We start from the raw sequence: 23655 nt of genomic DNA on the forward strand, positions 1-23655 counted from the left end.
ACAAACGGTGACTGGTTATGAATTCTCTCAGCATCTTCCAGGTATGTTGGCTCTCCTTAGACACCCTAAAGCATCCCCAGAATACATCAAAGCACTTAGCGTTCTTACTGAAAGAAATGCTTATGTAAGTATACTTTGGAACAAATCTTTTGTCTGATTTTAATTTGTAGATACAAAGTGATTATGTCAGACAACTGCTGAAAGACAAAGAATACTTACGCTGTCCAAATGCAACAAGCATCTTTTAAGGATCAGAGCCTTTTACTTTGAGGTCTAGACGTGGCAAGAACGTTTTGGAGCCCTCCGAAGCTGAATGATTCAAAACTAAACTACAGGGACCCTCCCACTTCCCCCTACCCAGTCCCCCAATATTGCCTGCCCTTCCTCACACGCTGCTCAGAGGAAACATGGCTGGAAGCCCAGCGCACTCAGACCTCGGGTGACTTTGCTGCTGTCACAATTGTGAACCAAGTAATGCCTGGACAGATGTTTATGAAAGAACCGGCCTCCCTACTCTCATGTGGCGCAGGAAGTACCTCGGGCATCAGCCCGATGTCTGGTGCCACCTGAGTCTGTACTCCAGCCCTCCCGGGTTTGCTGTGGGCCTGAGTACTACCTGGGGGTGAGCCGCCTATGCCTTGGTGACCGGAGGTCGGCAGTGGGATATGATGGGTCAGGTCAGTGGACCCCAGAGCAAGAATGAAGATAGGGAAATGGACTTACTCCAGCGTTCTGACACTTGAACCAGCGGACCTAGATGCAAAATGCCTGCTTGTATCATTTTCAACACACAAAACAAAATGAGTTCCTTCCCACCTGTTATCAGCAAGTCCGTTCTCACTACTGAAACTATCTCCAAGTCAAGGACCTAGTAACTCGGCGTGATACCACATTTGATTATTTTGAGGTCACCTTCTATGTTGTGCCATCTTTGTTGCTCACATTCAACCAAAATTGTGACGGTCATTCCTATGGTGACTTTGCAAATGTCTTGGTGGCAGTCATTAATAGATGTGAATTTCTCATCCGCAGAGATCTGAATCCAAACTACCATTTCTTAATGGTAAGATAATGCAGTTCTTCAAAAACTGTTTTCCTTCTCAGATGCCATTATAGATACATTTCTTTGGGTTCTTCTCTCTTCCACTGAGGTTTCTCTCCATCACTTGTAAGTCTGTGAGTAGGGCTATGCAAATTCAGTTCCCACCTCAGTCCCTGCCTCCGTCTCCAGGTGATCACAGATTTGAAGCTTTCACCTCTGAGAAGAACTTAACGTGTTTCTACCGCCCCACTCTATTACCTCCCAAGAAGTTACAGTAAACAACAGTGAAGGCTTTATTCCTACCTCACCCCAAACCAGGTAGATCATAGGAACACAAATTCCTATGTTTTACTCAAGGTAGTGGTGAGAACAGAGCTCATGCCTGGCAAGGGTGAGGCATGGAAGCTTTGCTCACAAACAAATATTTTGTCCATATTCCTTCAAACTACCCCAGTTTTGTGTGATTTTAAACATGTAAAGCACAAAAGTACATAATAATCGATCCGTGGTTTCTAACTGACAGATTCTAGTCTACCAACCGGAGTAACCAAATGTTTAGCTTAGCTTCCAACTAGCCACTCTGGGGAGCCGGGGAAGTAATAATGATGATGAAGATGATAATAAAAATAGTAACAATAGGCTGTAAGACTGACACCTGATGACTCACCTAAGTGAAAAGTGTCTAACTGCACATAACACACTTCAAAAGACAGACCAACAAAGCCTAAACTTTTTATTTCACCAGCCAGTATTTCCGATTCTCTCTGAGGCTGCAATTTAAAATCTTCAGAGCCCACAAAGAACAGCATTCAGACGTCCTATATCCACAGAAAGGGGCCCAGAGGTAGGAGATCAGGCCCCAGGCTGTTTTCAGGTAGAAAAAGTGGAAGACATTGCTCTGCCAGTGTCAGTGTTTGATGTAACTGAAATGCCTTGAAGCTCTCCACCATCCCCAAGCTTTTTTCCATGGCATCAATGACAGAAGAACACTCCTCTCTCATATACACAACTGCACGCGGGTGGGGCTCGGGGGAGGGGAGCACCACACGGGCACCAGCCACCCTTGTTTTCGGCCAGAAAATGGATTTCTGACTTAGTTTAATGGCAAGATGTACAAAACTGTGGTGAGTGTCCTGGCTCTTCCTCAAGGAGAGTTGGGCTGGATTTCTGCGAATGGAAGCAACGCCCATGATAAAGGTCAACAAAGCTCCATAAAAATATTAAGTTGCTCCTATCTCTACGAGGAGTATATGAGCTGCTTCCGAGGATCCAGGAACTCCCGTGTCCCATACCTCATCCAGACACAGCCAATCCTCGTTCACAGCTGCATGGGAAGCATAGAACCCTGTTGTGAACTGTTTTTGGGGGACTGGGTAGGCCTCGGGGACGATGTGGGAATGGGTTTTTTATTGCCCCCCACCACCTAAAACTATGTATCTACACACACACACTCAGACATACGTACATATCCATTTTCAAAAGTGTTTTTCTTCCCTATGACAACAGGATCCCAGAATCCTGCCACCCCCGAGCGGAGACATGCCCAGTAACTGCAGATCTGGTGCCATCAACATACTGCAAAAGGCTCTGTGTTGTCCCACTGACTGACAGGGTAGGGGCGAAAGGAGTGTCTGCTCATGGGGGATCTGCTTTCTGTCTTAAATCCAATCTACTCAGCAACACTGTTAGGCTGAGGGGCCGGCAGAGGCTCTGTGGGCACCACGTGGTGGATGACCTGATGGTCCCAGCCCACGGTGGTCAGGAGGGAGTGGCTGAGCGGGGACCACGTAGCGTCTCTCACAAAGTCTCTATGAGCTCGGCTTCTAAACCTACAAGAGAGAACAGGTTTGAGCATGTGAGAGACAAGCGGAAAAAGTGACTTGGGAAAGAAAGAGAACCCAACACTTCTAAGGCACATTTTTGGGGGGGTGTCACACACACTTAACCAAAGGCACGGCCCTGTCACCAGGACAGCAGTGTAGCTATCCACAAGGGGTTTCGTTGATTGTACAATCCACTGCTCCATTTTCAAAGATGAAGAAATGGTGGCTAGAACAAGGGTGGAGGATGATCACACAGCAAATCATGGTGAAGAAGGGAGCACAATGCAGGCCTTCTGTCTGGTACCTTTCACCCTGTAACAGGTTGTATTTCACGTATGTGGTTCTTTATGCGAAAAGCGTAGACTGTGACCTCCTGGGAGGCAGTCGTGATGCCAGACTTAGCAATTCCACCTCCCACCACGCTCTCCTCTACCAGGCACAGAGGTGGTTGTGAGTCAGCCCCAGGAACAGGGAGATGGTCAGCAGTCAGCCAGTCTCCTTGAAAGGGACAATGCATGTTCCTGAAGAGAAAAAGGACCCAGCCACCCACTGCTCCCCTCCCCAGTTCCTGCGCACCAGGGTTCCACTTCACACTTACACCTCAGCAAGGCCAGAGTCCAGCACAGCGAGGGAGCAGTCTTCACTGACCGAGGCCAGGAGGGGGACACTAGGAGAGGAAAGAGAGGGCTGTGAAAGGTAAAACCGTAGGTCCCAAGACCAACACTGACTGGGCGGCCACCAGTCCCCACTCTAAAGTGACCCACAGAAGGGGGCCTGATCTCCACACTGGGTTAAGGTCGGGCTACCACTCAAGTCCACATTACAAGTTCCAAGGAAAGATAAGGGTAAAGGGAAAGCCAAGGCTGACAATCATCCTGGCAACTAACCATCCCACCTGGTCCCTTCCGGGAGCTTCAGCAACAACCCAGAAACATAGGCTTTTCCAACCACAGTCCTAGAAGCCCACAGTATTAAACATTTGGGATGTTGGGCAGAGTGTCAGCCATTTGCGGACAGAAACTGTACAACCCAAAAAAGGACTAGTCTGAAGAGACCTTTGACGTTCTGAAACCTCAGCTCGAGCAGTGTCTGCTTTAAGGAACTACCTGAGCAGCTACTGCGTTGCCAACGTAAGCCTCTCCCCTTGCTGTGCCCATTCATGCCTACCAGGCCCTGGTGACAAAGAACAGTACCTGTGTGGGGAGAACACCAGCCCAGTGACGCACTGGGAGTGCACAGCCGAGCGGAGGGCACAGCGTGCACTCTTGGTGTCCACAAGGGAGACCGTCCCATTCTCATCTCCTGCAGAAAAGAGGGAGCACACACAGAGATTAAGAGTCAACCAGACCTGGATTCGAAGGCGGGTTCCGCAATCGAGGACCCGTTAACACTCTGAGCACCAGTGTCTTCTGTTGTCAAGTCGGAATAAGGAGCCATTGGGTGGTTGTGAAAATTAAATGAATGGATGATGTTCATTTAAACACAAACTATGTCACCACATGCTCAGCCACAACTATCCACAGGAGAACAGAATTCCCTACGCAGTAAGTCCTCACTCAACGTCATCGTTAGGTTCCAGGACTTTAAGCAAAATGACAAATAACAAAACCAGTTTTACCACAGGCCGATATAAACAAGACCTAAGTTCCTCCGGCATCTCATCAACGTTATCACAAAACAACGCTGGATGAAACGACGTTATTGGAGGACCTGCTGCATAGGAATCCACCGGCTTTGTGGCCCAGGGACGTAGCCACACCCAGAAAACAAAAGCCAGGACTCCAATCTACTGGGAAAAAAACCATCATGTTCTCCAAAGTGAAACTAGAACCACTTTGGGATCACGCCACCTCCCCCGCCCTCCACCAGCATACGTCACCTAGTGCCCAGGTGTGCTAACGAGGCGAAGCCTAGGGCCTGTGCACGTGACGTTAGTGCCCCGGCTCTACCCTCCCCTTCCCAGAGTCAATACAGTTGGATGTGCCGCCTCACCAAAGACAAAGACTTCACTCTGCCGAGGGTGCCAGGCCAGGGAGGTAGGAAGGTAGCCAGAGGCACTGCAGCCTGCAAAGGAGAGGAGAAGGTCGGAGCCCAGCTCTGGGGAGAAACTGCTCAGACAAAGTCACTCTATAGCCCAGGAACACTTTGGTTCGGTTTCCCACACCCCGCTGAAGCAGCCATGTCCTCATCCTTGACCCTCAGAACCCACGCGCAGCCATCAGCCTCCTGCCCTTTCTGGACACAAGTCACAGGCAAGTTTCAAGCATAAGAGTGAAGATAACAACTCTGGTCCCTCTGTTCACCCATCCAGGAAATGTAAAGTAAATCAGCCACCCAGGAACCAATCCTTCCTCTTGGTACCCGCTGCACAAAACGGGGTGAGCAGAGCCTCGGTGGGAAAGCAAGTAATTGGATGACTTATGTCACAGTGAGTGGGGACCTGGCAACGTTGCCTCTGACTCTGGCAAAGGAAAGCCTATTTCAGGAAGGTTCTAGTACCGCTCGCCCGCCACTGGCTCTCAGACTCACCTATCTGTGATGCTGGCTTGGGGCAGCGGGTGTCCCAGAGTAAAATTCTGCTGTCCTAGAAGCAGAGGAACAGAAAACAAGGCTTCAGTATCCAAAGAAGCAGCTGCTGGCCAGGAGGTCTCCACACTAGACTCTGGCCGAGAGGGTTTGAGTGTGGTTGGGGAGTGGGAAGGGAAGAAGAGGCTGAATCTCACCTCACTGCAGGAAAGAAACACAGAGTCCTGATGGGGAGAGGCAGCAACACTGGTGACCTGCCCAGAGTGAGCTGTAAAGGAGAGAAAGGAGAGAAAGCCTCAGAGGAAATGCTGATGGAGTGAGAAAACTGAAAAAGGTTTGGGAAAAATTAATTAGTAAAGACGATGAAAGAGAAATTAGGGGCTGAGTAAGAACAGTGAAGGAATTTATAGTTAAGACATCCTAGAGCCTCAGGTAGCATACAAAAACTTTCAAGGGAGTTTGGGACACTGACAGTTTTAAGGGAATTCTCGAATGTTCTCTTTCCTAAAATTGAACTAAGAAGCTGCCTATAATCTGTCAATGCTCCTTTCCTACTTCTGCTTTCACAGTCACTTCTCCCACTGCATGGAAGGAACACATCTCTCTCCCCCATCCCAAATCTTACCATGGTACAGTGCTCAGGAGTATAAAAACCGAAGGTATAAAACAAAAGGGGCTTCTCCCTAAGAGCCAAAGGGCAAAAGAAAGAGCATCTGGGTAGAATTCAGTGAAGGGGGCTGGCCTTGTTTCCTCCACACCACAAACACAGGTGTGATTCTACGGCTTATCTCTGTTTCTATCTAAATATGAGAGTTTTGAAAACTATGACAGATGGTTGTCATAAGGACACATCTAACAAGCTTACTTGAATTTAAAAATGAAGTCAAACCTTTTCTGACACAAAGTTAAGTTTAACTTGACCAATTGGCTTCATGTAGAAAGGTTTTTGTCACTTAGGTTTATTTGGTGGACATTTTGCATAAATTACGTGTAAATGGGTTTAATCTGCAAATCCCAAATTCTGACAAACATATGCTTGAAACAAATATATAGTAAGTGATATGGTCAGAAATTATCTTCTTTGGAACTATTTAAACTTAAACTAGAAGCCAATTTAAAAATGTGGGAGAGGGTACAGTATTTCAAAGTTCTTTTAGGTCTACATGCTAAAAAATTGTGAAGATCATTGCTACATGTAGCAATTGTAGGCTGTGGGAACCACCGTCTCTAAAGTCACAGAACCAGAGTTTCTGAGGTCATCTGGACGGGTCTCTGCCCTGAGACAGAAGGATGGGATCAGATACCTTCCACAGTTCTTCCCTAGCCCTAGAATCCATGGAAAGCCAACACGAATTCATTGCTCACTTGAAAAAAGCCATGGGGGGGACACAAAAGATCTGAAGAACACATGGTTCCTCAGCTTTCAAGGGATTTGGAATTCAGTAGGGGGAATAAGACATTAACACGAAAAATGAATTGAAAAGCTTGAATGGGGGAAGCGCTGACAAAGAGTTAGCCCTGACCAGGAAATCACATCATACGTTTAAGAATCAAACAGCAAGTAGAGTAGACTTGGCATTTTAACATTATTGTTTAACTATCTGCAAGTGACCCTGAAGGTCCAGGATACGTATGAGTTTGTGATTTTTTTATTGGACATATGTGCATCATGCACTTTGAAGTTAATATTGGCAGAGGAAGGCACTTGGTCATTGAGTGAACCAAGGGGTCACCTAGCATCTACATCCCTTAGCCACACATCCATTAATGTTCTAGACCTTATCTTCATGAAGATAAGGTGTCTTCATGAAAAATGGCTCCCCCCAAAAAAGATCAGCTGCTAGCACTGTTAATGAAAATAAGCAGAAAAAGGAACATTAATAGAAAGTGATAGTTCTCACCAGAAAAATGGAACTTTTACGGAAGCGAATATTCAAAAGTTCAAGATTCACAAGCCTCAGGGTTTATACTTGGAGAATGCCATGGATCTACTGTGATTTGGTTTAGCGAGTGCAGTTTGCTTATGGGGAGGGGCGCAGACAAGAAAATGGGATTTTAATCTGCAAGCCACCGGAAACCAACGAAAGACCAAAATTTATAAGTGGAGAGAGGAGATGAGTGCCACCTTCTGTGTGAGGTGAAGCCTGAAAGTAAATGGGAGCATAAGAAATGGAAAGGAAGGTCATTGACCAAATGGAAAAAGATTCAAAAGAACTAGGTGACCAACTGATCGGGGGAGGCAGGAGGAGTGGAAGAGGACCGAGACTCTGAGCCTCGCGTGGCCAAGAAGCTAGTGAGGCCATCCACAGAAGTAGGGAAATTAAGAGAAGGGTAAGGGATGGACATTGGGGCCTGACTACAGTTTGGGAAGAAAACTATCAGGCAGGAGAGAGCCAGGACCTGCTGCCCCGAACATCCAAGCCAAGTTCAAAGAGCCCAAAGGGGAGACTAAAAACAAAACAGTTGAGGCCAGGACTAAAAAGGAAAGAAAGGCCACTCACCCCGGTATGAATTCAGTACCATCTGCTCAGCGAGATCCCAAACCTTGATGCTAAGAAGCAAAAGGAAACAGATACTTAATTTTGACCTACACTATCTACATAAAAATACGTGTATCCACAAGAACTTCCTTTCACTGACATGTCCTGTGCCTTTGCCTACTGGGCTTCTGTTACCATCTATTGACAATGGATTGCAAAATCTCCAAGGAACTCTTATAGACATGTCATAATTAGTTTAACGAGCCCAAAACGTTACTTGAGGAGGCTACGAGGATAGTGAAGACACCCACGGAAGGCCTGGAGACAGCAGCGATGAGAACAAGAACCCACCAGAAGTCTTTGCTACCGCTGACAGCTTGCGTGCCAGAGCTCAGGGCACTGACTGTAGACACTATGTCATCGTGCTCATACTTGCAGAACTTGCTGACGATGAGTGTCTCATTCTCATCCAGCTCCCACAATTCAACCGCACCTGTTAGGGGTGGGATGGAGGGTGAGGGAAACAAGCTTGGATTCAACCGAGACAGTAACTCACGTCTAGGATTTGAGGAGTCCATCGTCACTAAACTAACAAAGTTTAAGTTACTCCTCTACAACCAGAGTCCATATCATTAGCGGGTTTAGCTATCTTCCAAGCCATTCGGCATTATGCTGGCATTACTGTTTTCCTAATAATAGTCCAGACAATTAGGTGGGGAAGGCTTCTAGAAAAAAGACAGGGACAGATGGAACGGCTGGTCAAATCCATTACCCTGCTTCCAGTAAGAAAACATTGGAAGATAAGTTCCCAGGAGAAACTGATGAAGTCTCCACAATTGTCTATGCATCACATAGTCCAGTGTGGAAGGCTATATCTTCCCAATTATAATAAACAGTTGTTGAACAATTTGAATAAATGTCTTACAGTCTTTAAAAAAAAAGTTGAATAATTCAATGTCTTGCACAGTGACTGGCTAAGTACAGAAAACCCCTCAAAAGTCGTCTTGATAGGTAGTGTTCAAGCTCAACTGTCAGAGAAGCTCAATTTTTTAGTATCCACATTTATGGTCCCATGCAATGCCTGCCAACACCCAAATTCTGATTTTTTTTTCAGGCCCCATTGCTGAGCCTGACATTTAAAACAAAGAAAGCAGAATGAAATCACTTAAAAAGAAGAAAATGGGAAGAAATGGAAAGAGACAGCACAGATTGGCTTCAGCATCATTTTAAGATCAAGATTATCGTCGGTCTGGATTGGGGGATATCGCGGAGGTTACACAGAAGAAAAGTGGTTCCAACCCATTTCTTACTTTTGTTGTGGATTTTATTAGAAATTTAGACTCTCAGAAAAGGTATTTACCACCTCCACAGTTCTCCGTGGGGACCAACAACCTCCAGCTCCCGCGAGCACTGACGGTGGGGCATTAAAGATTAAACCCAGCCCAACCTGTAGCCCATGGCCTCCATCCCACCTGTGGGGTTGAAGAGAAAGCGACTCACCCGAATCAGAAGCCACTAGGATACCTCTGTCCCCGACCCAAGTGAGGTCAGCCACTCCGGCCTCCGTCTGGACTCCAGCCGAGCAGAAGCCTTCGTTGGGGGCGGCACAAGGGTCTTTGAAAAGCCAGAGGGAGCCAGCCCAGCAGCGGCCACTCAGGCTGGAGGCCCCCAGCAGGAGCGCCCCATCTAAGGGAGGTACAAGCTGTCAGCGCGTGTGGAGTGTAAGGGCTCGTCTCCATGGCGACCGCACTAAGAACCACGCGGGCCGGGTCTGGAGCTGAGCTCAGCTACGCGAGGGTCAGGACGGCATGCGGGCGGGGGTGGGCTGGAAGGATCAGGCTCGCGAAGGGTCACCCCGTGCCGGGATGAGGGAGCCCAGGCCCGGGATCTCGGCTCACCCGACCGGTATCGCGCAGCCTCCAACTGCCGCTCCATGCAGGCGGGCGCATTAGGGGGAAGGTTCCACTCGCGGGCCGCCGGGGGCACTAGGGAAGGCGGGGTTTCCTTCCGCATCTCCACAGCTCCAGCTTCCACCTAGATAGAGCCAAACTGGACGCCCGTCGGAAATTCAGCTCAGGCAGCCCCCACGTGGTACTCCTCTGGGCCTCCGCCCCTCTAGAGAGGCTGGCTGCAGGCACTCTACATCTCGCGAGAATTGCTTCTACGCTCCCATTCCGCGTTCCCGCTGAGGCCCTCGGGCAACAAGTTCGCCGGAATCTGTACCTCTTATCGCGAGAATAAGAATTCAAGACGAAGTTGAAGGGACAGAGGGTTCACGTTCTCTTCTCGCGAGACTTGCGAGCGACCATCTTGCTCCTGCCCCTAAAAGACTCCCTGTCCAGGTCACCCGGACACAGAGACAGCCGAGCGGGCCCTCGCTGACCATGTTGTCCCGGGCGGTACTTTCTACCGTCGCCACAGCGGGTGAGAGGTGTAAACCCTGGTCGGGGCTACCGTGTCTACGGTTAGGTAGGAGTGGAAGGAAAGGGGATGAAGAAAGGTGCAGCGAAGCTTGGGCCTGAGTGTAGAAGCGATTAGCGCCGCTCCGAAGGTGACCCTGGGGTCTCGGGGGACAGGAGAGAGGGGTGCATGGCCTTAGTGATCGGGGCCCGCGGGTACCGAGGAAGGGACAACCCAAAATTTCACCTTGACCTTGCTGACCTGTGCCTTGTGTATTTGCAGCCCCCTGTGTGAAGAACGCAGCCCTCCTCGGTCCAGGGTAAGTGAGAGGGGTGTAATACTGCCCTTCGTCCTTATTTTATCGCGTTTCGCTTCTCGGTGACCTTCTGTTAGCTTTCGGCTAGAAATTACCTTTCTTTAGGTAATTTGGGGACGGGTAAAGCCTCATTCAAACACTTGTGCTTTTGAAACTGTCCGGAACGTCGTCTTACAACCTAATGGCAAAGATTAAGAGTATAAGTGATGTGTTCCGACTAAACTAGAAAGTGGTTTTGATGTCTTGTAAGCCCCGCCCCTCTCACGTGTGACCTTCACCAAAGGTACATAGTTGCCACAGCCTGAATCAGAGTTCCTAGATTGCATACTCAAGAACAAGTTTTTTGTTTTGTTTTTAATTAACTTTATTGGGGTAACATTGGTTAATAACATTACGTTTCAAATGTACAATTCTATAGTATATCATCTGTTTATTGCATTTTATGTGTTTACCACCCAAGGACTAGTCTCCTTCTAGCACCATTTATTTGACCCTCTTTATCCTTCCCCCTACCCACCCCCATTTCTCCGCTGGTAACCACCGTACTGTTGTTTGTCTATGGGTTTGTTTATTTTGTTTGTTCATTTGTTGCTTCCTGTTTTATATCCTACATATGAGTTAACCAGTTTCGTTAAATGAAACAATAAAAGCATGTTGTTTTGGTCTGTCTCCCAGATCCTGACTTTTACTACCAAATCATAAGAGTCAGAGAAATTCATTGATTCAGTGAATATTTATTTGCCTCCCATATGAGCAGAGATAGGAAAATGAGTAAGACAGTACCTGCCTTCATGGAGCTCACACACAATCTAGAGGAGGCAGCTGTAGAGTGGTGGTTTGGAGTGAGGACTCCAAAGCTAGAAGAAAGAGATACACCTGGCTCCCCCACTTACCAGCTGTGTGACCTCCATTTCCTTATCTACAAGTGGAGGTAATAGCACATTATGGGTTATGAAAATGAAGAGACTTGATTCCTGTGAAACTATAAAAACAGTGTCTGGTAGATAATATGTGCTTAGTAAATATTAGCAGCTGTTATTGTTAATATTATTGCACAAAACATGTCAGTTTTCTTTGGAATTTTTAGTTCCAAACGTAGTCCTAAATCTTACAAAATTTGGTAACTGTTCTATGGCTTGAAAAGGTGGCTTTAATCTATCTGTAATTTTTTGTATAGGCAATAAAGTGAGGCTATAATTGACTATCAGAGAAAAAAGATTCCATACAGACAAGTAAATAATCATAATACAAGAAATAAAATACATACCTATGATACAAGGAACATCTCGGTTTCTCTTTCTTTCACGTTCTGTAGCTAATACATCAGAAGGGCTCTTCCACCAGATTATATCTGGACTCTGACCACGACTACTGGACTATATAAACCTCCATCAACTTTCGCCTAGGCTGTTGCAGTAGTCTCTTAGCTAGTCTCCTTGCATCTCTCTCCTTGTCCCATTACAGCCCATTCTCACACCAGCTATAGGGAGTATGTCGATCCTCACCCCAACCCCCAGAAACCTTCCAGAGCTCCCCATCCCACTTGAAATAAAATCCCAACTTAACATGACCCAGAAGGCCCCAAATGAATTGATCCCATCCTTCCTCTTGATTTATCTCTTTCCGTTGTCTTTTTAGCTTATTCTGCAGCCATACTGACCTTGCTGTTTCTCTGAAAATGTCCAAGCTTATTTTTGCCTCAGGATCTTTGTACTTGCTCTTCTTTCTTTTCCTCAGGTCATTGGCGCAAATGTTTTCTGGCCTCCTACCAACAATGCCTTTCTTCTACTCTGTTGCTGCCTGCCCCCTTACCTTGCTCCATTTTTCTTCATAGAACTTACAGCTGCCTGAAATTGTGTATGGACCTGTACGCTCACACTTCCCACACCGCATTAGAGTGTTGCTGAAAGCTGAGGCTTTGTCTACTCATTGCCGTGCGCACAGGGCCTGCCAGAAGTAGAAAGTCAGTAAAGGTTTTGTGAATGAATGTTAGCCCAAGATTGGAAGGCCTTCATAAAGGATTTACTTGAGATGTTCTGAAGGCTGGTTGGATTTGGCAGTTATCACTTTCCAGGCACACGAGGCAGAAGGAGCAGGAGCAGCGTGAAGCATCTTTTTGGTTTTTCGTTGTTTGTTTTTGAGAGCTCTGAGTAGTTCCGAAAGGCTGGAAGGCAGGAGAATAAGTTAAGGTGAGGATTTAAAACTTGACAGGTGCTGAAATGTATGTTATATTAAGTAGTTTGTTTTCTGTAGGCAGGAGAGAGCCTGTTGAAGGGTTTTAAAGTCAGATTTGCATTTTAAAAGCATTGTCAGCAGTGGGAGGGGGCTGATTTAAGGGGTATTTGAGGTTTTTGATTGTTACTGAGGTTAGGCAAGAGATGATGAGAGCTTGAACTAGAAAACAACAGGTTGGGGAGAGGATTTGTGTCAGCCTAAAGCAAGGTCTCTGGTGCTATGATTAAAATCAGTGCTTCTCAACCTGGGGTGATTTTTTTTCCCTCCATCGGACATTTGGCAATGTCTGGAGACATTTTTGGTTGTCACCTCTGGGTAAGAGGGGATGCTACCTACCGTAGATGCCCCTAAGGTATAAAAGCCACAGGGATTCTGATAATCACTTTACAGTGCACAGAATAGTTTTCCACAACGAGGAATTGTCAGTGGTCTAAAATGTCAGTAATGCTGAGGTTGAGAAACCCTGATTACAATGAAAGAATCTCGAGCATGAATCTCAGATTTCAAAGTTGGTGGGGTAGAAGTAACATTTAAAAGACAAGGAATGAACCAAAATCAATGAAATAATATAAATTCTTACATTGCAAGAATAGAGGTAGAGGGAGTGGAGAGGTAGGGGACAAAACTATACTGAGTATTTGAAGGAGACTAAGCTTGACAGCAGGTATGAAAAAGACCTAGAGGATTTTATTTCATCAAAAACTTAATGAGACACCAGTATGCTATAACTGCTAAAATGCAATCTTAACCTACTTTAATACAAGAATAATTTGCAAATCCATGATAATAGTACAATAGCTCAAGTTCAAAACATGTGTTTGTAGAATGAATGATTTGGTCAAGCTGTATTTAGAATATTGTGCTATGTTTTGTATACCTCGTTTTTATAAACACAACCAGAGAGCTCCTTGTGGACAGTCAGGCTTGCGAGGGGACGCAGATGTTTCACCCAGACACATGAATGTTGTCTTTCTTACAGAGAAAAATAAAATGAGAATCAATGGATGGAGGTTTCAAGGACATACGTAGCAGTTCAATTCAAAGATGAACACAGAGCTATCCCACACTGAAAAAACGTTTCACATAGTGGTTAGTTAGACCCCGTCACAGAGAATATTCACAAAGGTCAGATTTCTCGCCATCAAGGAGCTCACAACCCAGTGGACATGTGTTAGCTAGCCACTTCCATAGAACTTTACCATATGCCAAACACCATTCGAAACTTTCCATGTGTTAATAACTCAGTTAATTCTCACAACAATCCTATATGGTCATATCCTGTATTCCCACTTTATTTAGAGAAATTGGAAATTACAAAAGCTTGTCACTTGCTCAAAGTCAAGTGGCAGGTTTAGGATTTGAACCCAAGTAGTCTGGCTGCAGAGTCTACGTACTTATGTATTTCAGTGCTAATAAACAGAAGGTGCTAGACAGATGACTGATGAGACTTAGAAGGGATTCTAGTATTGAGTAGAAGGTGACACGTGGGTTTAAATAAGTCATTTGTCCTTGTCACACAGCTAATTATTGGCCCCTAACCATCCTGTTCCTGGTCTGTTCTCTTTCTATTATGACAGTGGGACACTGCCTCAGTCCTCATCCCTATTCATTGTTTCTACTAATTGTTCATACATTGTGTTCTCTTTAAAGAATCGGCTTTGAATTTGTGTCATTGCTACCTGTAGGGTATTGCAGGCAACAAGGATCTTTCACACTGGGCAGCCAAGTCAGGCCCCTGTACCACCGCTTCCTGAATATGGGGGGAAAGTTCGTCATGGGCTGATCCCTGAGGAATTCTTTCAGTTCCTTTATCCTAAAACCGGTGTAACAGGTGAGCATTCGCCCGGCGTTTGATCGTACGTTTGGCTGGTATAGTTTATGTTACCCTAGGATTTTAGCGGCCTCTTACCTCCTCCACATTCACCACGAAAATCAAGTCAGCTGTTTTTAAAAGCGAATTGTGGAAGTGATTAAATATAACGATTTGGTTGCTCTAACTTGGCTTTGGAATAAATTTGTTAGAGATTTTAACTTGATTTTATAATGTTGTCTCCATTTGTTAATCTACCAAATTTACTGAATGCTTACTCTGTGCCAGGCACTGTTCTAGGCATACAGTGGTTAACTAAGGTGCCTGCCATCATGGAACATACATTCTATGGTAGGATAGACAATAAAGACATGAGTAACTTCATTATATACAGTCAGGTAAGGGAAAGAGCTGTGGATGAAAATAAAGCCAGGTAAAGCAATAGAGATTATTAAGTTGTATGTATAAGCATGAAAGCAGAAATTGGGTCATATTTATCAGTTTTTCCCCTTTGAAAAAGTCATAAACTTTTCTGAAACCTTGCGTTTTTATACTGCAGTATGCTTGCACTTAATGTTATTTAATCCTTAACAGTCCGACGAAGACATTTTTATTGCCCAGAAAAACTAGAAAACCAAGAATTTGCCAAGATTCATTCTCTCTTTAGTGACTGAATTATACTTGAATCAGTTTCTCCAATTAAGTTCAGTGTTCTTTGTATTATACACACTGCCTTTCTTGCTATTCCCAAATATTGCTATGACTGTGGAACATTGGAAACCAAAGATTGTTTTTTTTAACCCTCCAGGGAGTGGCCTAAAATAGCATTTCCCTAACTGAAATTGCAAGAACCATTAGTGTCTTCAGAGCTTCGTAGATGATTAAAATGTTATATATGATAGGCCTTTTTGCAAATTCACGTTTAAAATTTATATATTGAAGGCAAATAAAAAAAACTTGCAACTTTGTATGGGAAACTGGGTAAAATATATTTGAGACCGCAGTTCACCCTTGAACAATGGGTTTGGACTGCGTGGGTCCGCTTATATGCTGATTTTGTTCAATAAATACTATAAATGTGTTTTCCTTATGATATTCTTTTCTCACTGTATTGTAAGAATACAGTATAATATGTAACATACAAAATGTGTGTTAATCAGCTGTTTATGTTATCGGTAAGCCTTCCGTCAACAGTAGGCTGTTAGTGAAGTTTGGGGGGATTTAAAAGTTACATGTGATTTTTCACTATGTGGAGGGGGGTTGTTACCCCTAACATTCCCACTCTCCTACTGCATTGTACAGGAGTCAGCTGTATAATCCTTCTACTCTCGTAATACAGCCAAACATCCTTTGGTACTAAAGTTGCTCAGAAATACTGTAAAATGCTGCCCTAAAGTCCTGTTTTGTCCCTGCTTAGCATCTTGTGAGGCACAGAGGAAAATCCTAAAGAAATGTACATTGTGGTTAGTGTCATTTCAGAGCTCCTGCTGGTTAAAGAAAAAGATAGCCATTTTGAAGCATTAAAATTAGATGCTACAGGAATTGAGAGTCCTGATACTTAATTCTTACACACACACACACACACACACACTATAGTTTTTTGTTTGTTGGGGTTTTTTTTGGCTTATGGTCAGTGTCAGGTTCCTATTCAATAAAAATAGGCAAGAGTAGATAAATGTTATCCTGGCCAATGTTCACATTCAATAAATTGTATATTTTGCTGCACAAATTACTTCTGAAAGTTATAGAATAGTTGCTATTTGTTGAGCATTTGTGCCAGGCACTTTACATACATTATTTCTCTATTTCATCAACCCTGTGAAAAAGGTACTGTTCCCATTTTACAGACAAGAAAACTATGCTCAGAGATTATTTATATTGCTCAGTTTCTTGTAAGTTGCAGAGTCAGATTCCTTGAGTCCAGATTCTTGTTCTTTCAATTCTACCATACTGCTTCTGTCTTTGAATCTAATTATTTTAAACCATTACTTAACTTTGCCATCAGCTAATCAAATGTAGAAGTATCTTTCTATCTTTCCTTTTTAGACCTATCATATCCACCATAAAATAACTTTTTCTTCTTTTAGGACCCTATGTGCTCGGAACTGGGCTTATCTTATATTTTCTATCCAAAGAAATATATGTGGTTACACCAGAGACCATCTCTGCCGTATCAACAATAGGGTTGCTTGTCTATGTAGTTAAAAAATATGGTGCCTCTATTGGGGAATTTGCTGATAAACTCAATGAGGTAAGAGCCATAAATCTTATTTCCCATTTTAGACTGTAGCCGCAGCATCAAGCCCATCAAGTGATGTTTTTGGTATGAATGTAGATATATTCACATGCATATTTAATATATATATGATTTATATATGTACTATTAGTATATATATAATTAGAAATGAATCTAATTACAATGAGTGCATTATATAGGTGTTATTGTTCGCTACTAATTTGAAATCACAAGTTGAGATCAATTTTTTTAAATTTACCAAACTTTCTCCAGCTTTTCTATAGTTTCGTTCATTCAACAATATATTGTGTAGTTGTTATGAACAATTCTTCATGTCTCCCTATTTGTGCGTATGTGGTGGTTTTTGTAAATGAGGGATATAACTTTGAGGAAGAATCAAATGAATTGGCTTTTATTATTTTTATTATTTTTATTATATTTTATTATTTGTATTACCCTTGGTGCTTTCACTGACCTTCGTTATAAATATCATAATTGCAGCAAAAAATTGCCCAACTAGAAGAGGCGAAGCAGGCTTCCATGAAATACATCCAGGATGCAATTAATCTGGAGAAGTCACAGCAGGCACTGGTTCAAAAGCGCCATTACCTTTTTGATGTCCAGAGGGTAGGTGTCAGAACTTTCTAAGGAGAATGAAGTCACTCACTTGTGTGCATTTAAAACAAAAATTCAGAATTTCTTATATAAGGAATAGTTGAGTAGGTAGAGCATATTTTATTTAGAAAAGAGAAGATCTGAGTGGTGGTTGGCAGTTACAGCTACTTAGACATTTAAGACCTATCAAGTGGATAAATAATTTAAAAGTTATATGTGATTTTTCACTATGTGGAGGGGGGTTGTTACCCCTAACATTCCCACTCTCCTACTGCATTGTTCAAGAGTCAGCTGTATAATCCTTTTACTCTCGTAATACATCCTAGCATCCTTTGGTACTAATGTTGCTCAGAAATACTGTAAAATGCTGCCCTAATTCTAATAAAATTAGAATTATTACTCTAAAATTAGAAAGAATAAAAGAGCACATTTTGGATCCACACAAACATCTTTAGGAATATGTTCAAGTATTTTATTGTTTTTCACTTTGAGCCCAATATGTTATCCCTGATATTTAAAATGAGATGTCCTGTATTGCAATTTTATGTTATAGAAGCACCTCTAAGTGGAAAATGAGATGCTAAGGTCAAGTCAGTATCTGAACCATTAAGGCTCTAAGCCAGTATTTCTTAGTGTGGTCTCAGTACCACGTGCGCATGGTCGTCTGGTGTCTGGTGTAGGTTTTGGGCCCATTGCAAGCCTGTGGAATCAGACAGAACCTCTGCTGGGAGCCACCCAAGAATCCGTATTTTTAAAAACAAGATCTCTAAAGATCTTAAGCGCATGAATGTTTGAAAACCTCAGAAAATTTTAAAACTTGTTTTTCGTGCGTATTTAGGTTACAACCAGAGAATACTTTCTGCCTCATATGTAATATGTACACAAACGAAATCTGGCTTTTGAAGATGTAGCTCTTTCAAAAGAATCAAGTGATAGTTGTTTAAGTTTTTATTTATTTATGAAACATGTATTTAATAGGTATTTGTTGAGTTCTTCCTGTGTGGAGACACCAGTCAAGGCAGGCACTGGGAATACAGAGAGAACAAAAGAAAGTCCGTCTTCATGGAGTCTGCTAGCCAAGGTTTGAGAGGACAGAAAAAAAATTGAGCAGGCGTGGTAATAAGTGCTCTATGTAACATAAACTGGAGTGAAAGGAAAAGAGATTTTAGGAGGGAGTTACTCTTTTTATTGAACAGTCTAGAAAGGCCGCTAACGTGATATTTGAACAGAAACCTGAAGAAGTAATGGGGTAAGCTGTGTGGATTTCTGGGGAAATAGTATTCTAGGCAGAAGGAAGAACAATTGCAAGGGCCCTAAACTTGGAAGCTTGCTTGGTATAGTCAAGGAAAAGTAAGGAGGCCAGTGTAGTCCAAGTGGAATGGGTGAGGTGAAGAATAAAAGCAAGCAAGGCAGAGAGCGGCCAGAGGCTAGATCATGTGAAGTTTTACAGGCTTCTGTAAAAACTTGGACTTGTATTCTGAATGAGAGTCATTGAAGCCTTTAGAGGAGTGATAGGATCTCACCTACGTTTTGAAAGGTCACTCTGATTGCCTTGTTGCAAATAGCCTTTGGTCTTGTGTGCATCGGTTTGAAATGCCTGTGAGTTAGCAAAGTAGATTAGTTGGGTAGACCATTGAATATATGCCTCTGGAATTGATGGGGGAGAATTCCAGTCTGGAGATTTGGGAGTCATGAGCTTACAGGTGGCACTTAAAGCCGCAAGTCTGGAACATGAGGGCAAAGACAGGTGAAAACAAGGACTATTTCAATTTGTAGTTGCCCTATTTATGTTCAAGGAGTAAAGGGCCTAAGAATTTGCCATTGGATTTAGCTACATGGAGGTTCTTGGTGACCTTGGTGAGGGCTCTTTTCGTGAATTGGAGTAGGTTGAAGAAAAAAGTGGAAGGAAAGACATTGGAGTCAGTACAGACAACTGTCAAAATTGTCTAGGAGTTTTACTGTAATGGTGGGCAAAGAAATTAGTAGCTAGGATGGGAGGATGTAGGAATTGAGAGAGTTTTTTTTAAAGATGCAAAGTATGTTAGCATCTGATAGAAGTTAGTAGAGAGAGCAATGAATGCAGGAAAGGGGTGGGGGGAATGTGCTGGCGTAATGTCCTGCACGGGCCAGAGGGCTTAGAATAGAACTCACAAGGCAGGAGTTGCCGTCAAAAGCGTAGACGGTTCAGCCGTAGATACAGAAAGGAAGGCCAGGGGTTCAGGCAGATTGATTTGTGTGCTGGTGGAAGTTTGTGGAAATTCTTTTATTGCTTCCTTTTCTCAGTGAAAAGGGAGGAAGGTCATTTGCTGAGTGAAAATAGTCAAGGATATATTAGAGATTTGAGGAAAATGAAGAGCAGGAGAGTGAGTGAACTAAAGAAATGTACTTAGAAGTATTAAGGGCCTACTTGAGATTAATATCTCAAGCCTTTGTATTTAACAGACCGGTAAGGAATCTCATTGCAGAATTAGAAGATGACAGTGTCCCTGTCACCATTAAGATGATGGTGAACTGGATGTAGTAGCTGATGTTGTTAGAGAAGCGGAAGAAATAAGAGGTATTAAAAATTAGGAAGGACAAACTTACTCTTACTTTTATAGATTACCTGGTTATATACCTAGAAAACCTGAGAGTCAACATAACCTAAAACAATAAGCAAATTCAGCAAGGTGTTTAGGTATAAAATTAATATCAAATAAACAAAATCAAAATCAGTAGCTTTCTGTTACAAATAGTCAATTAGAAAATGTACTGGAAGAAGATGCACCTTTTAGGAAAAGATGCCTAGAAATAAACTTAACTAGAAATGTATAATTTTTTTACTTTGTAAAATATTTGTGAGGTATAAGGTTCTAAGAACCCTGTTCTTAGAATGGAAGACTACACATTATAAAGATATCGATTCTCCCTCCTTTCATCTCTAAATGTAACAACATTCCTGGAAAGAAAATATTAACAGATGGGGGTGGTGATTATTGGCCAAACTGCTTATTAAAAGAAAAAGTAAAAAAGAATATCCAGGAGTATTCTGAAAAAATGAAGTCATGAGGAACAGTCCTATCAAATACTAAAACCCATAAAACTGTAAGGAACTTGAAGTCGTGTGGTACAGTATGCGAATAGAAAGTCAGATTGACACAACAGATGCAGAGGTCTAGAGAGGTCCACAACATGGAAGGCAATTGAGACAGATGGCATTTTCATCTTAGCGGAGGAAAGACAAACGAGTACTTTTGTAGATAGTATAACGTTTGTTTCCTACCTTCTACCTCATACTGAAATAAATTTCAAATGAATTAAAGATCTTAAATAAGAACTGAAACCATAAAAAATAGAAAAAGAGAACGTGAAAAGAAATACAATACCCTTGGAGTTGACAAGACCTTTTTAATAAAGACAACAACATCCAGAAACTTATGTATGGTGACAGATGTTAACTAGACTCATTGTGGTAATTATTTCACAGTATATACAAATATCAAATCATTGTTTTATACCTGAAGTTAATACAATGTATGTTAATTATATCTCAATAATAAAAATGTGGAAACCACAGGAGGAAAAGTTGTTGGATTGATCTCATAAAAATTTAAAAATTTTACATGTAAAAATACCAGAAACAAAGTTAAATGACAAGCTGGGAGGAATACACGCATTCCATGTGACACAAAAGGGTAGTTACCTTAAGAGAGCCCAAGATCCCAATAGAAAACTAGGCATAGGATATGGACAATTCATAAAGACATAAGTAAATGTAAATGGCTTCTAAATATGAAAATTTTCTCCATAGAGAATGACAATTAAAAGTGATTTTTTTTCCTGCTTATCAGAATAGTGGGAAGTAAAAAGTTTTGTAAACAAAAAGTCAGGGTTCGAAGTAACACATTTGTGTTGCTGGTAGGAGAATGAAGTGGTAGTTTTTCTGAGGATTTTGGAAACGTTAATCATAATTTAAAATGGATCTTTAAGAACATGGGATTTGTAGCCTGAAGTTCTTGTATTCAGAGCTTGACTTCACAAGGTTAGCTCTTTAACCTTGGACAAGTTCCTTAGCTTCTGCCTCAGTTTCTTCACTGTAAAACGGATGTAATAATAGTAACTATCCCATGGTGTGCTACGAGACCTAATTGAATGGACATATAGTTTTTAGAACACAGTAGGTACTCAGCAGATGTTAGCTATTTGACCCAGCAAATATTCACATGTAAGTGCAAAGACATACAATATATAGCATTATTTATAGCAGAAAAAATTGGAAGCAACCTAATTTATTAATAGAGCTTCGTTAAATAAATTATGGATTATGGGACACGATATTGTAGAATCCAATGTAACTTAAAAGTGAGGTGGGTCTACATGGCATAATTAGTAAAAGTGATGTATGTGTGCACATACCTATATTTTGTTTATCAAATATTTCTGGGAGGGAATACAAGAAACAGGAAGTTGGTGGCCTATAGGGGGTGGGGCCGGAGGAGACTCGCTGCTGTATATATTTAAAAAGAATTTTGCATAAAATGCAAGAAAGGTGGGGTATTGTAACTGGCAGAATCCTCAGAGTGGGAGTGATCCTTCAACTATGCAAATACTTTTCCTCGTTCTTGATTTTGCTTCAGAATAACATTGCTATGGCGTTGGAGGTTACTTACCGGGACCGGCTGCATAGAGTATACAGGGAGGTAAAGAATCGCCTGGACTATCAGATCGCTGTGCAGAATATGATGCGTCGAAAGGAACAAGAGCACATGATAAACTGGGTGGAGAAGCATGTGGTACAGAGCATCTCTGCACAGCAGGTACGGGGTGTTTAAAGCTTCTGGAGCTGGCTCGGTGTCTGGCAAGCATCTGCTGATGGCTCTGTTAGAATATGAATAGGCAAGGATTCCTTAGCAAGAGACAGTGGGGTGGCCCTGGTTCATTTTTCTGGATAGTGGTAACCTAGAAAAGGCTGCATTACTGCCATGGTGGCTTTCCTCCTCAAAGCTTGGTTAAGGGTCTCTGACCTCATAGGTTAAAAGAGTAGAGAGATTGTTCAAAACACTGGTTGTGGCAGACTTGTGTTCCAGTTCCATCATTTGGGAGAAACATTAACCAACATACTTAATTTCTCTGTAAAACATAGAGCCCATTCCATTCCTAATTCTGTGATTTTCATTCCATTTCTTCTTCCCAGCTGTCTGATTTATGGGTCTTGAACAGAAAATAAATGTTTTCTATTATTTACCTAAACTTTATTTCCTTTTTAAAAAATTGATGTTTTCTATTTATTTATGTCATTGTTTCTTTCCCGGATATACAATATACTTAATACATTATTTTTAATAAACTATCTTTTACATAAAAATATGCTTATTTAAGAAACTTGGAAAATACAAAAAAGTTTAAAAATTCTTTTCATTCTTAACGCGTCTGTATTATGATGTTTGTTAGGTTGGTATTTTTCAAGCAGCTGTTAGCTGTACAAGCTAACATCGATGGTACATGGTTACAGGAGTATCTGGCTTTGAACTCTGTAGGTTTCACTCATAAAAGCTATGAGCCAGGGGATTTTGACTAATTCCCTGGATTTGCTTAAAATAAATTGCATCTCCCCTTGTTAAATAGTTAAATAAATTCTACTAGTCTATCATACTAAGCTAGTAACTCATTTTGAGATTGTGTAGGAACTTCAAGGTCTTGTAGGATGGATCCTTTAGAATTATGGTGTTTATACCTGTGATTTGGAAAGATCTAACCAGATTTCTCTTTCCTTATCGCAGGAAAAGGAGACAATTGCCAAGTGCATTGCAGATCTAAAGCTGCTTGCAAAGAAGGCCCAAGCACAGCCAGTTATGTAAACGCAGCTATGCCGATTGAGACAGCTAGAAACAGTTGACTGACTAAATGGAAACTATGTGACAAAGTCTTTCTGTATTGCGGCCTGCTGAAGTTACACTTTACCCTTCTTAAAAATGAAATGCTTGAGTTTCATATAGTGAAAGAATTAAAACAAACAATCTATTGGCCAGTGAGATGTTTCTTGTCCTTCTTGCTCTGTATTTTGAGATGTTCCATAATCACTTTTGAATAAGCAGTTTGCTCTTAATAAAATTTGGTACCTGACTAAAGACTACCAAGTTATGGTTTAAATTTGTAATTAATTTTACCATCTTGCAATAAACTGACAATTGAA

At 42.4% G+C, this 23655-nt stretch overlaps 2 protein-coding genes across 2 annotated transcripts; one reads left to right on the forward strand and one right to left on the reverse strand.

Moving 5' to 3' along the window:
* Positions 1-1754: 1754 nt before the first annotated feature.
* WDR77 (WD repeat domain 77) lies at positions 1755-10026 on the reverse strand. The gene is made up of 10 exons (XM_033091996.1): positions 9770-10026; positions 9372-9557; positions 8223-8364; positions 7893-7942; positions 5589-5659; positions 5395-5449; positions 4858-4929; positions 4059-4167; positions 3464-3532; positions 1755-2871 (listed from the first exon to the last, which is right to left on the reverse strand). The coding sequence occupies exons 1-10, from the start codon at positions 9882-9884 to the stop codon at positions 2712-2714; spliced, it is 1029 nt and encodes a 342-aa protein (XP_032947887.1). The 5' UTR covers positions 9885-10026; the 3' UTR covers positions 1755-2711.
* Positions 10027-10141: 115 nt separating this feature from the next.
* Positions 10142-23655, forward strand: ATP5PB (ATP synthase peripheral stalk-membrane subunit b). The gene is made up of 7 exons (XM_033091997.1): positions 10142-10295; positions 10554-10590; positions 14508-14653; positions 16720-16883; positions 17370-17495; positions 22100-22279; positions 23243-23655. The coding sequence occupies exons 1-7, from the start codon at positions 10256-10258 to the stop codon at positions 23318-23320; spliced, it is 771 nt and encodes a 256-aa protein (XP_032947888.1). The 5' UTR covers positions 10142-10255; the 3' UTR covers positions 23321-23655.

This window comes from Rhinolophus ferrumequinum, chromosome 22 (assembly GCF_004115265.2).
Source record: "Rhinolophus ferrumequinum isolate MPI-CBG mRhiFer1 chromosome 22, mRhiFer1_v1.p, whole genome shotgun sequence".
Lineage (NCBI taxonomy): Eukaryota > Metazoa > Chordata > Mammalia > Chiroptera > Rhinolophidae > Rhinolophus > Rhinolophus ferrumequinum.